General features: G+C 35.0%; 1 protein-coding gene across 6 annotated transcripts in view; it reads right to left on the minus strand.

Annotated features, from left to right (window-relative positions):
* The window catches only part of LOC123718865 (homeobox protein homothorax), a 222,941-nt gene that overhangs the window by 140,827 nt on the left and 66,951 nt on the right, over positions 1 to 15,163 (minus strand). For 4 of the 6 annotated variants that reach the window (XM_045675832.1, XM_045675814.1, XM_045675823.1 and 1 more), the window contains exon 7: positions 6,145 to 6,268. The exons of the other annotated variants lie outside the window; for them this stretch is intronic. In XM_045675832.1, coding sequence (XP_045531788.1) covers positions 6,145 to 6,268 — 124 coding nt within the window. The remainder of the gene's footprint in view (positions 1 to 6,144; positions 6,269 to 15,163) is intronic. 6 annotated transcript variants of the gene reach the window in all.

Below are 15,163 nucleotides of genomic sequence, written 5' to 3' on the forward strand. Positions count from 1 at the left end.
GTATTATCTATATTCACGTCTTCCTGAATGGAATACACGTTGTAAATTTATTGGGGTTTTCTGAAGTCGGATCGAAATATATTATAATGTATAATTAATATCTATTTCATACATCATAACTCCTGTAATAAACTCTAATTCGTTATTACCATATAGCGCTATGTATGAACTGTCTCTAAGATTTTCAGAGTATTCTATAAGCAACGGTATCGTATAGGAAAAATGGAGGAACAAAATCTTAATTTTATTTGGAAAATGTAATCATTAAACTTTAATATCTTGCCTTGATTAGTTAAACATCAGTGGAGCTGAACCTTTTTAGGTCTGGGTCTCAGAACTCTGAATCTGTTTCATAATCATTTGTCAATCCAATATCATCTCACGATGTTTTCCTTCACCGTTATCTGGATATCGAACCTACGAACGAACTTGTCTTGCGTAGAACTCCATTTTCCAACATCTTTAAACCGATTTTTAAAAACCAGTACGTCAACAAACAATTGGAATACCTTGATCCAATTCGGAAGTTTGGAATTTTGACGCACGCGATGTTTCCCTCCAGAACGGGCCAATCATATTTCGGTGAAACGTGGGTCCCGCCCTTCCGAGCTAATCTAATATTTATTCCACAATATCGAATTTAATATGAATTATTAACAGTTTTGCGATTACATTTAGTAAGTGGTTGTATACGTGATACGAATGGCCGTTTTCAATTTTACGATTGAATTATTGATTTCGAATTATGTTATGACTTATGAAGAATCAATCTGGTTTGTGAGTATTCGCGATATAGCTGTGTTTTGTCAGTATTTTAGCTGTGTGGGATATAAGAGGAGATTAGGTCACGTCATGTAGAACGGGTGAATGAGAAGCGGCCTTGGTGAGGTAGGGTCTGGTACGTAGACCAAATCCAGGAGGTACTAGAGAAGGAATAGGTCAAAAATACGTAAATGCATGGTGAATGTTATGAAACACGATGAAGCGAAAGTTATGTCCGGGTCGTGGCGAGTGGAGATCTCTGCCTACGCCTTCGGGAAAAAGAGCGTGACTTATAGACTTTATGTATTTTAAATGCGGGCTATAAAACTTAGATTTTTTGGTTAGCTAGTCCCAGAGGTGTTATTGTTATGATCACCTCCAGCCTAGTGGCTGAAGTCGTGCGACCTTTCTATAAAAACACTGCCCTTAAGAGACAAACATCGTAGGGAAACCGGCTCAAGCTGTAGAATGTACTTCTCAGCTTGACCTACATTGTATACCTCTGCATCATTAAATGTTTTACGATTATAAGAAAACAATATAATTAAATTAAATTATTCATAGTTACAAAATCAGTGTAACAATGTAACAAATAATGGCAAAGTGACAGCCGTGAAACTGGGAATTGATTAAAAATTTCGTTCCGTCACATTTTGACGCGTGACGGTCACTGGATTAATTTGAGCTGCGCCGGCGCAAGTAAGTTTTCGGCAGTGCTTCATTCTATTATCTTTAGCAGACAAGAAAATAATACAAAATATATATGTAGTATTTAATTGTACACGACGTCCAACAGAGTGCAGGCTGCCTTCAGATTTTTTCCATTTGTCTCTCATCTTTGCTACTTTTTTCCAATCCCAGGTTTCTGGTGGGCGATCTCTCGTTTTGGCCCCCACAAATCCATTCCTAGAAAGGGTCTTTTTGGCCCATCTGTCTTTACAAAAGCCGGCAATGTGACCGGCAAAAATTATAAATACATTTATAGCCTTTAGGCAATGTTTTAGTGACTGACCGTGTGAACCTCCGACTCTCATCCCTGGGATCGAAGTTTCGATATATGATTTAACATACGCTGGAACGGTGAACGAAAACTTCGTGAGGGAAGCTTGCCTTAGACCGAAACCGTCAATGGCGTGTGTCAGGCATAGAACGGTTGTTGTAGCGCCACTGACTTTTTTATATTTTATTCTATTAATCGATAATAAAATTGGTATCTAATGAATAATAGCTAGGTTTTATTCCTCATAAGTAACGATTTTACCATAATGCGGAATCGGCAATAGATTCTGACACAACGATTATTGTGTTACCTCCCCGGCTGGGGTCTGCAAATAAAATTACCGTTCCTTCAAGCTGTACGCTCCAATTTGCTTCATAACTTTGACAATAAGGCGGTTTACACACGGGCAGGACTTAGTGTCTGATTAAGCCATTTATGATTACAATAGCAATACTCGAGAATGGCCGGACCGTTTTGGATGATTTTAATCTTGAAATATTTGTGGAAGGTAATTGGAGAAAATTTTATTTTCCAATTCAAATGTATAATGTGATTTCTAATTAAACTCCTCCTAAACGGTAGGATTTTGATGAGTTTTCTAGTGGGTTCGAGAATGGTTTAGGTAGTAATATTTGTATTGTATTGTATACAGGATTATATTTGTATTGTATACAGGACAACGTCTGTCTAGACTGCTAGTGTGACATTAATTTCTTTGTTGAAGCTGACTCGAACGATTTTTAACATTAATACGTAAAATAAACGTATTGTCATAAATTCTTCAGCATCATCATATCTGGTATACAATCTGGAAGCTAGGTTGGAGCTTTTTTAACGTTCGTATCGAGCAGGCGTTAATATCATTTAAACACATCACACGTAGTGACCGCCACTCACAAATGTGCAATTGAATTATCTGACAGCCATCCGGGTCTTGGATTCCTATGAGATATTGGGCTGTAGCTGATAGGATTTTTACATGACTATAAGTAACAGAAAAAAAATGTATAAAGACAGATAAATGAATTTTGTAGTTACGTACCAGCCTCGTGTGACGCAGTGTATACTGTAATGATTTGAAATTTAAAGTCTGTAGGTAATCTGAATGTGGAGTACAGATAATAACTGTCAAAAGCGAATTTATGGTTCATTCCACAGACAAAAAAAAAACGAAATTACCAGCCAGTCTCGCATCCGAATTTCATCGTATAATTGAATATAATTGAAAAACGTAATTATGGCGCGCACGTCAGTTAATTAATAATAAATTCGCAAATAATCACCCCTCCCCTCTCCCGGGGGGATGGGATGATTGAATTATAGGGAAATTTTGAATTTTGAATAATTCACGCGGGAAAGTTAGCCCTTTGGAATGGCGGGAGTGACGCTCCGTTTTTAGATTTGAATTTTTAATTAGTTCAAATGTTGGTCGTAGCTACGGTTGTGTTAATTGTTTTATAATGTTAAGGGTTGATTCTGAGTGCATTGTGATGTGCATTTTAAAGCATTTACTAAATAAAGGGGCTGTATGAATATTTGTTTAATACGCCATGGCTGTCAAACTTTATAGCGTATATATTAGGTCCTTACATATGAATGGCGTATTTCGTACTGGCCACTTTAATCACGATGTTCTCCTCTTTGGTAAGGAATTCCAAATTCAAATTTGTACAGCTATTTACTCATTTATTTGTGCTTCGATGACCGTCATTCATTTGTTTTTTTCTTCTGTTTTTTTTTCTGTTTGCGTCACTCATTTTACAAAATGGAAAACTTAAAGTATCGCATTATTTACGAGTACGAGTTCCGCCGTGGCACTAGTGCTGCGGAAACGACTCGAAGGGTGAATGATGTGTATGGCGGTCATGTTGCAAAAGAAAACACAGTTCATTTTTGGTTCCAACGTTTTCGTTCTGGAATTTTCGTGGGTACCTCACGAATTGACTGAAGCAAACCGGCAAACGCGCGTCGACTGCTGCGTTCCATTAGTGAACCGGCACAATAATGAAGGTATTTTAAACCGAATCATGAAAAATGGATTCTTTACGATAATCGGAAGCGCTCAGCGCAATGGTTGGTTACTTGTAAGCGTTTGGTGGACTAGTGCCGGAATTGTTCATTGCAGTTTTCTCAAATCTGGCCAGACTATTGTCAGCAAGTGCAAACCATGATGGAAAAGCCAGCAGCTAAACAACCTAGGCTGGTCAATCGCTCCACGCCACTGCTACTTCACGACAACGCTAGACCACACACTGCACAACAGACGGCTACCAAATTAGAAGAGCTTCAATTGGAATGTCTAAGACATCCTCCGGGGAGTACCCCGGACCGTACCATTTATTTAGAAATTTGGACAACTTCTTACTAGGGAAAAAAATTAACTCTGATGGGGCAGTCCAAATCGCCTTCACAGATTTTATTGATTCCCGTCCGACTGGTTTTTTTAGTAAAGGGATCAATGAACTACCTATGAGATGGCAAAAGTGCATAGAAAACAATGGTTCAGACTTTGATTAATTAAATATATTATATTTAAAAATATTTGACTTTTTGTTCCTCCCATACAAAACGCCAATTTCATATGTAAGGACCTAATATTTATACGGAGTGTTGTTAAACCATAAGTTTTGACAACAATTAATATTAAATGTTCTTATTATTATGACGAGCGATGCTGGCCTAGTAGCTTCAGCGTGCAACTCTCTTCCCTGAGGTCGTAGGTTCGATCCCCGACTAATATTTGCTCGCGTGCTGATGGATAATCGCGAGGAAAGCGTGCCTCAAACCCAAATAGTCGAAGGCGTGTGTCTGGTACAAGAGGCTGATCACCTACTAGCCTGTTCGATTGACAAATGGTCATGAAAAAAATACAGAAAGCTGAGGCCCAGACCTAAGGTTGTAGCGCCGTAGATTTATTTATTTATTCTTATACATATGTATTACAATGTGTAAGATTCGGGAATCCTTTTAAGTAAAACAATACCTGTGTCAGGGTTTCCAGCTCTTTCATAAGAAACTTAGTTATACATTCCTTAAAATATTTAATTTATATATAATTTAGTTACATCTTCTATTAATTTTTTAATTTTTTTATATTGATTTTTATCTGTTATCAATACGCTTGAGTGCATAAGTGAGTGATGATGACATCATAATAATTAATATAACATGCCTACTTTTATATAGCAGATTGTGTGGTTTTTTTTTTATAATTAATCAATCTGAATGTTAATTTCTTTGTAAATTAATGCTTTATTAAATAAATTAATGTACACATTAAAAAGCTTGATACTTTTCCATTTTATTAAGAGGTAAAATTAACAGTCACGTAAATTACGTTCATAATATAAAATTTCCGATATGCTGGCTATAGAATGGAAAATAATTCACGCTGGTGAATTTTAATAAACAAAAGGCGATACGAATTTCCCATTATATAGGTGGAGATCATTGTACAGCCTCACCAAAATTCAATTCCGTTCATTTCGCCATGTACGAGCCGACAGTGCCGTGCGACAAACCAAACAATTACACAAACGTGCGTCGAAAGCATAATTTTCCATGAAAAAACTACGTGCGAATTGTGGGGAAGAAAAAAACAACACCGACGCCCCGTTAGTTTTTCGCGCCGCGGCGGGCCACTTTTGACAGCTGTCAAACGTCAACGCATCTTTTGTTATTGAAAAAATTTGAATTACCGCGCCGCGCCGTAATGAATAGGCGATATCTGGCGCGTAACAATTCGAGTGGCTCATTTCAATAGCTATTGTATTGGAAATCGTAACTACGCATTCAGAAGTCATCTATCATTTCCGAACACGAGACGCGCGACAATCGATCGAGATCTGAAACGTTGAGTGATACTAATTCTAGTGACTGATTTGAAGGGTTTAAAAACTTCCTTTGTGGAAGGTGACGCGAGATAGCGACGATGGCCGCCTGTCATTCTTACATTGACGTTTGACGGGTGTTGACGTGTGCATCTAGATCGTAGACATGTTAATTGTCGGTTGTCGGTTGCGTAGGAGTACGTCATATTGACAACGCTTCATTAAAACTCCAACCCCTGACCTTTCGGAATCGCTGTCAAGATTTCAGCAGTACGAATGCAAATGAATTTCCGTTCCTTGATAACAGTTAATACGTTTGGGTAATTAATAAAGCAAGCGGAAAGCGTCTATAAAGCAAAACTTACTTGTCAACTCTCCAAACGGCAGATATAAACACGGCAGAGCTTTTAAAGAAGCAACTGGTAACAATAAAGCTTCACAATAAGCGCCCAATAAAAACCTTTGGCGGCTCCAATAGTTACACTAAACAAATTCGATACAAACATCCGATCTGACACTTCAAATGTTACCAGGATAGAGAGCTTGACGTACCTGGATCTGTCGCATCGAGGGTCTGTGGCGTCGGTTGACTGAGGGGTCCAGGGGTTCCGCCTGACCCCGGAGAGCGCACGTCGTCATTCACAGCGCCGTATGACAGCGAGGATGAGGGAGGTCTCTGTTGACAACAACTCGAAGTTATGATGGCCTGCTCTCCGCGCCCCCTAATTCTACTGTGCAAGCTGTGCTAAGCTGTTAGGATGTTGAAGAACCCAAGACCGCATCAACAGTCGAACCGTCTATTCATAGACAATTAAGGGACATGTCATTTAAGACAATTGGGAGATCCTTGAGTTATTAAACATCGTATGTTGGAAGTTGGCTGCTAAATTATAATATTCTGGGGTTATTGGTTATGGTAACTAGATAGTGGTAGAAAGGTTTAAAATAGAGGAATAAATAATGTATTTGCATTTAGCACAGCACGTATTTTCAACAAAATATTAAACAATATAATATGTATTTGACCGTAACTTGGCATTACCCTGCAGGTGGCCGTAATGGCGAGCTGGCGTGCGCGCGCGCATCATTAACTGCGTCTGTTGCTAGTTGCGAAATATTATTTTTCGTTACCGGTAAAAGGGTCATAATAAAGACTTTCAAAAATTATACTAAAGTCGACTTTTAGAAAAAAATCGAGCAAAAATTATTGTATGGGCTTGCGTTTGTCCTCGTCCTAATATCTACTCACGCTATTTATATCGGAATAAATATTGATAATTTTATTCGAATAGCTGTGAAGTGAAATCAATTTATTCAAGTTAGTCAAAATATTTTCACGAGATAATAATTAATATCTCAGCATTTCACAAGAAACGCAATTAAAACACAATTCATGCTGGATTTAATTGATCGCACTAACGATCATTAGGTGTCCAATTACAGGAGATTGTTTTAATTTAAAATAATGGCGCCTCAACTTAATTGAATGAGACGCCTCAGGCAAGTAAAAATCGTGTTGTAATCTGTGGCGAAACCATAGATTACAAATGTAACACCAGCTGAAATTCCATTCAAAAATAGAACGCGTATAGCCAACTGGCAATTTCAATAATCATTACAGAAAGCAAACAGGCGGCGAATTTGAATTTGTATTTAGAACAGATGTCCGCCGCGCCACTTTCAATTACACCGATCAAAAACTGACGATGTTCAGGTCTATTCCCTAATTTGAATATCGAACATATGTTTTTAGCATTAACTTAAGTTCTCAAATCATACATTTCTTATTGACAATTGGCATTTTTAAACGTATCTGTTCAAAGAGTATGTATATGTGTATATTAAATAGAGTAATTTATTCTGATCATAGACGAAATGTGTTGTTTTAAAATAAAAGCAAATTGTTGGTGTTTTTGACAGGAAGCGGGCCCACTAATGCGCTCAGTTCACACCATATGTGAGAATCGGAATGACTTACTTATTAACGAATTTTGTTTATCCACATGTCAGGACCTCCTCACACACGGAATTTATTCATTTTGGATGCCTCAAACAAAGCAAACAGCTGGAATTTTTAATAACGAATCATATTGACGTAATAAAAATATTTCTAAAATCAAAAAAACTATTCATAAAAATACCTTATTTACTACGCAAGATTGTCAAGTAACTAACCCATGGTTAACACACAAAGAGTAATTTTTAAAGCTTAAAAGAGCGGGACAAGTAGATTTTATCGTTTATAAAATAAATTTAGAAACAAAAATAGCGTGTTTCCGAGGGCCATAGACAATTCCGTTGTTGTGTCGTTAGCAAAAACTGTCAGTCAATGATCGAACACCTTTGTAATTATTTTTCGATATGACAACACGCGATGCGTTTATTTTGTCTAGTTTATTGTAATTTATGATTATTCCAAAACTATTGGTCTTGCGCAGGTGTTGATAATTTGTAACTCGTTTATAAAAATTTTTTTTTAAATATTATAGTGTATTTGACGTATCGAATACGGTGGTGGGTTCAAATCCCGATCAATTTTTTTTTTACTCTTAATGTAGTTTATCGCACTGTGAAAGTATACATCGTGAACAACATGTTTAACACCCAAAACTCTTGGTTGATGTTAGGTGCAGGCCTACAGAAATATTATAAAATATTCAGAGGCCCAACGCTCAAATAGGGTCGTAACTGATGATTTCGTGTGACCATCTCGCAGTTTGCCAAATTCCCACGAAATCTGATCCTGCGCACGCGCCGTCGCGTGATGTAATGCCAACCCCATAATGAAAATTAACTTGCAATATTTTGTTACAAAATCTTGTTACAAAGACAAATTTTATTATTTAACTAACACAGAGAGATTTAATTACAGCGAAGAAATACAATGTTATTAATAAAAATATTTTTTAAACGTATTGAAGACGACAAAGGCAAAGCAGAATGCTCACATGATAGGTATTACCGCCGCCTAATGTCATGTGATTCCATCCATTGACAATGTCAGAGGGCTCGCGGTTGCATTGCCAGCCTTTTACCAATTGTTACGTTCTTTAAACTTTTAGATTACGTACTGCAAATCAACAATTTCACATTCTCACAGTAATCAGTCTAACCACGACCCTTGGAAAACCTTTGCTGACATTTCCTTAGATCTCATGTAGAAAATAGCTTTTAATATAACACAGAGCTTTTAATATAACTAGCGGAGCTAAGATGCCCTGGACACGTCTTACACAAAACAAAATCAATTCCATTGAAACGATATCATCAAAATCGGCCCAACAGTTTAAGAATCTAATAACACAAATGCATATATACATACATAGTTATTAGACTCGTGAAATATACAAACATGGTTATATTAATGATATAATATATGTACTGAAATACTTCGTTTCTAAGAAATTTTCGCTGATACAACATAAAAAATCTATATTATTAGTAAAAGATTTCTAGTATTATAGTGATACCAATTCCTTATATACAAATGTTATATTAACGCTAAAGTGTCCCTTTTAAATAAATCTTAATCACTTGGCACACACATTCGGCAAAAGCTCTAAAAACAAAAGCTGTATTAAGACGCATCGCCTCGCCATGACAATAGTGAGCAGTTTCCAACGATTAATGATAATGGAAAAGTTGAGTTTCCCCTCCCACTGGGAACGGACAGTCTTGGACGCCATTTATCGCGACATCTAGCTAATTTGGTTGGAGATTTTGAGGTCATTTTCGTTAAAAATTGGCCGCGTTTCTCGTATATAACTCATGAGTTGAAAACTTATGTATTCATTTAAAAAGCCTAATGAAAATCTCTTTATATACATATATTACATATTTGAATGCATTTATCAGACGAAATCACTTAATTTAATTTAAGTAAGACCTCTAAATCGAATTCTTCCAGAATACAACTGTCCAACAGCAATCCACTGTTTTGCTAGTAATTTAATAGACGAAAATATTACTAGTAAAATCTGACATTATAACTGTAATGTTTATATGTTTAATGGTTATTTATTTTAGAAAAGAAAGTTTGTAATATGCTGTAGATATAGCATTATTTATATATTATGTGGTAAACTTTAATAAATAAAAACATAACCATTCAATACAAAGATGTATTGTTACGAGCATTATGATGCAGGTTCTATTGTTTGTATGAAACGAATAAACTCCAAAACTCTTTTAGAATTAAATTTCCGAACCAATTCGACTTAGGGTGCTTCAAGAAAAGAAGGTAACAATTCTTAAAAGGCCGGCAACACATTTGGCTTCTATTACAAAAAATTCTGTTTTAAACATTAACAAAATAACAAATAATTGATTTTAATATGTACTGTTTTTAATCAAACCAATAATTTAAAAATATTTCTAGTATTTGGTGTGTTCAAGAGATACCTAAATTTGTATAAATAAAAATTGATTTAAGCGCAATTAAATTTAGTTCTAAATGTTTTAGCAAACAAAGCGTACAGGTCTTGTGCCTAATGCCGGCACCCTGACACCCGTAACTCCGCCATGTTCAAGGGGATATTTGTTTATAAGGCAAATCAGCTTCCTCTTATTATAAGCCTTAGGTTTAACACCTAGCGGTTCCAAATGTTAATAAAAATTAGTCGTGTACATTAAAATTTTGTATTCACGAAGCAATATGCGATTTCCGTCTACAATTAGCCGATGTGTGAGGAATGATCAGAATTGATAATGTAATTTATGACACTGACAAAAGTGTACGATGAAAACTAGCATACAGAGAATATTGCGGATAACATTCCTGTGAAATAGATTTGATTTCATGCGAATTGACAATCCCAATTTTACGAATGTTATTTTACAACTAAAAAGTCTTTGCTCCAACTTCAATGTTGTTTCCTTTGGAGAAGAGACTTTTGGAATGTAGGGATCAAGTGTTCAAGCGCTTATTAAAGATTAAGATGTAAGTACTGGTGACCATAGAGCTGGTGCTTTCCTCGCTCAAGGAATAAGTATCGCAATACAGCGACGAAATGCTGCCAGCGTTAGGTACACTGTTACAAAGACCAGAGTTTTTTTAATTTGTTTAAATTTTATTTTTATTAATTTTGAATTATTACTATGTAGTTTAAGAAAATTGTGAATACTGTATATTTGATGGTTATGTTTAATGAAATAAATATTATGCCCAGAAAAAAATTGCAACAAATATAATTATTGACGAAATCTGTTTGATAGCACTGATTAAAAGTACTTAAGTTAAATAATTAAAGATTTTCTTATTAAAAGGGTTCAGGGATAAAGTTGACTGGAAAAAATTTGATAAGCGAAGTACTTCCAATTAGCTAGATTAGGTTGTCTGAGTACTGTTAGGCCGGATGTCTTGGATTCCGATCGCATAAAAAAGACAATCAGCTGTTCACGATAGAAAAATATAAACAATACGGGTTTTGTTTAAACAAATGAACAAGCTAAAGGTTTGAAAGGTATTGTGCGATTGTTTGGCGACGCGTGCGCAGGATCAAGTTACTGGCAGCTGGCATTAATATATATTTGCATTTCTTATAGGTTTAGTTGTATTTGTGCGTAAAACAAATGATTGAAATCTAAATTTATTAAAGTTCTATTATAGCATTATATGTTACAATTTAAAGTACATGACAATTATGTTAAACATACAGTTAAAAAAATACTAGCAAAATAGCGGATTAGGTATCAGATAGGTACTTAACATTGCTTTCAAAAATTATGTACGTTTAGAAATAAAATTCATCATAATCAGCAATAAATCAGCAGGTTTGAGCAATGACTAAACTTGGCTTGTTCTTCAGCAACCAGGCACAGTCCAGTTTTTAATCCTTGTCAAAATAATATACCTTGCTTTTAAATTAGATACAGCGTGAATAGAAAATACATTGCAGGAAGATATAACTTATATATATATAAGTGTGTATATATAGTGTATACGTATAAAATATATATATAAGTGTGACTCCTGTAGTTATGTCAAAACGGTTATGGCATATAGGAGTCGTACTTAGGGAAGTCGCGGCTGAATCTTGCAGAGAGTGCTCAAATCAACCGCCTTTTTTAATGTATATAATGTACATGAGCAGTGTTGGCCTAGTGGCTTCGGCGTGCGACTGTCATCCCTGAAGCCGAAGGTTCCTTTCCCGGCTGTGCAAAGGACTCCATTGCGGATTTAACATTCGCTCGGCTGGATACAGAAATGTGAGGTCCAGACCTAAAAAGGTTGTAGCGCCACTGATTTATTTGTTTTATTTTTATATGATGTACTTGGCACTTTTATGACAGCGTTCCTATGCTGTATAATTTGGAAACTTTATAGCCTATTTCAATAAATTGAAGGTCAAATTTTACGATAGTTAAATTTGTATCCATAATACGTTTATTGCGAACGCGTTGATAATTCTAAACATTTTCGGCGCCAGGTCAGTGACCACCATGGGAACGAGATTACAGAATATTATGGGCCTAATGTCCAGGTGCTAAGGTCCAGAGTGATGTATGGTTATCTTGCCCTAGTTCACATAGTATTGATAATGTTTTTTGCTCAAAATCATATTTGCTTAGAAATTTTCGTGTAAATATTAAAATTTTATGATCTGGGTGTGTATTTAAGATATATTACGTAATTTCATATTATTTTCCAACATAAAAATACACACATATTCTTAACCCTCATAGTTCAATTAAAATTTGATAAATAACAAACCATTAAAACAAATTTAAAAAGTTTGGTCCATGTGGCAGTGTTCTTTAAGGCTGGCGAGGGCAGCGAAGCCTGCTTAAATCCCAAATTACCTCCTGTGCACTTGAACCCCATGGCCCAAGAGTCGTAAATCCAAAGGGAACAAAATCAAAGTTGGAGGAAAGACTAGCATACCTCGGCAGAGTTCGTTCTTTAAATAGTTATATAATTTTTAATCCAAATACAACACATGAGTTATACACCATAAATGTCAATTCAAATCATAGCCAAATAATTATTATCATTGTTTAAATTATTGCGGAAATCCTTTCAGGTATTATCAAATGTATTGAATAATTTTTATTGTTTTTTCTCTTTTGTAAATTTTTTGAATCATCTTGTAAAAATGATCTATTAGTGTGATTGTTTGTTTATATAATGTTTGTTACTTATAGCATTACAAAATAAATACATTATTAGTAGGATTGAGTCCTCAAAGTGTCCTGAAATATCACCAGCCTTCCGGTTATTTGAATAAGTCACAATCGTTTCGTGATCACCGTTACTTTGACTTATGGTTTATCAGAATTAACTTCGAGTTAATTATTAAATACAGCTCGTTATATCAGAATTTATTGGGGTACAACTTGGGCCAGCATTTCACACGCATACAATAGTATCCCGATCATTTGCCCCCAAAACCCCAACAATTACCACTGATTAGCTATTCAATGCGTCAAACACGGCTTATCTCGTTACATATATTGTTTAACAATACTTTTTCAAGCAAGTCCTACCGTCGTATGAAAATAAAATGTTATTTTTATTATTTGTAGAGGTTTTGTACGAAATATCAAAAAAGTCTTTCCACCCATAGACAATTGTTTAAGTGTAATAAGTAATTTAGAACTACTGAGAAGAAAGATCTGATATTTAACATAAGAACATTATTTACAGTCTTTATTAAAGGGAAGATACTATATATATACTATATATATATATATATATATATATATATATATGATATTGTGTAAATACACAATATCATATATAGTATTTACAAAATAAAAACACATTTTTTCACAAAAAAGGCGATTTCGCTTTTTCTTCTTAGACATGAACTTCATGCATTTAACAAATTATTATAAAGAATTTTACAAGAAATTACCGACTTTTGATACGCATTTAAAAACATCGTTATCTAAATCGTAAAAAATATAAAAAAGATTAAAACTTGATCCATAAAATGGCAGTTTTTTTAAGGTCCATTAAAGAGCATCGAACAATCGTGGCATGTGGCCTGCGCCCCGCAGAGACATTGATTCTGGACTGGCTTTAAAACATTATAACCATTCATTTTGTTTAATTAAAAGATTTGGATTAAAATTAGCTATATCTTTTTTTAAGTCAGAAAAAAAACTTCAGTATTTTGTTTTGTTTTTAATTATTACGAATTTTCTACGAAGAGATGCGAGAACAAATTTAGTTCCAGTATACTCCAAAAACAGTATTGGCCTAGTAGCTTCAGCGCGTGACTCTCATCCCCAAGGTTCGTGGCTGTGCACAAATGTATTTTATTTCTACATGCACATTTAACGCCTACTTGTCTCAAAATCAAAAGTTTTTATTTCAAATAGGCCTTTGCAGGCTCTTATGAAACGTCTAGTTGCACGGCTCCAAAAAGTGGGTCTCATGGAGAAGAACCGGCAAGAAACTCCATGGACACTCTTTTCAACAATGGTTTAGCTTACAAAGACTCGGTTACAATAGTAATAATCGGCTGAGAAGTTTATATAATGCAAGGTATACAGAGATTCTATACAATGCAAAAGAAAATTGAGTTTTTACTATTAGTGTAAAATGAGATACACACACTTGCACAGCGCAAGTTGCCAGGGAAGCCGCACATGCAGAGATATAGACAACATAGTCTTGGATTTTATAATACGCTTTTTTAACTAGGATTCCTTTGATGACGTTTTTGAACTTTTTAGTCGTAAGATCAATTACACACTTCGATAGCCTGTTGTAGAATCTGACACAATTCCCAAAAAACGATTTATTCGATTTTGTTAATCTGTATTTTGGGACTACTATTTTATGCTTATTCCTGGTATTTATAGAATGAATAACACTTTTGACAGTGAATTGATGCAAATTTTTACGAACAATATCATGTTTGTTATTATTGGTTATTCTCTAGAATGACAAATTATTTATTAATAGAAGATTTATTTTATTAATAGAAGATATATTTTGACAACCTGTAATTGTGTACATAAAAGTATTGAGCGGTCTATGAAAAGATTTTGACTATAGACAAAGCGAATGCTCCTCCGATATCCCAAAGTCAAGTACTCAGCTAATAAAAATCCCTTGGCCATCAGACGTAAGGCAGACACGGGGAATTAATATTAACTAGACAAACACATGAATACACCTCATTAACCAGTCAATGTAACGGAACGGGACATACATAATTCAATGCGGTCAAGACGTTCCAAGATATAATGAAATCTATTGTCTTTGATGACAGAACTGTCTTTGCCTAATCTCTGGAAGTTTTTACTCTTTATTTGAGAAAATGAATATTACAAGTCACCAGTTGCGCAATAATATATACTCGAATTGACAGGCGCTACTCGTTGATAAGTTTGACGTTTGACGGCTAAGTTTGACAATTTATATTACCGCTCTTTGCAACATTAGTGAAATATTTTGTGGGAAGAGCCAAAAATAGGGAATGCGTAATACATAATTTAATAACGTAATAGATAATTAACTCAAGTCTATTTTAGTCTATGTCATAGACAATTTTATCAAGCATGTTTGATCTATACATAGCAACAAGTGTGGCACTTATTATAATCTGTGGGCACCTTA

The sequence above is a fragment of the Pieris brassicae genome, chromosome 2 (assembly GCF_905147105.1).
Source record: "Pieris brassicae chromosome 2, ilPieBrab1.1, whole genome shotgun sequence".
In the NCBI taxonomy this organism is placed as follows: domain Eukaryota; kingdom Metazoa; phylum Arthropoda; class Insecta; order Lepidoptera; family Pieridae; genus Pieris; species Pieris brassicae.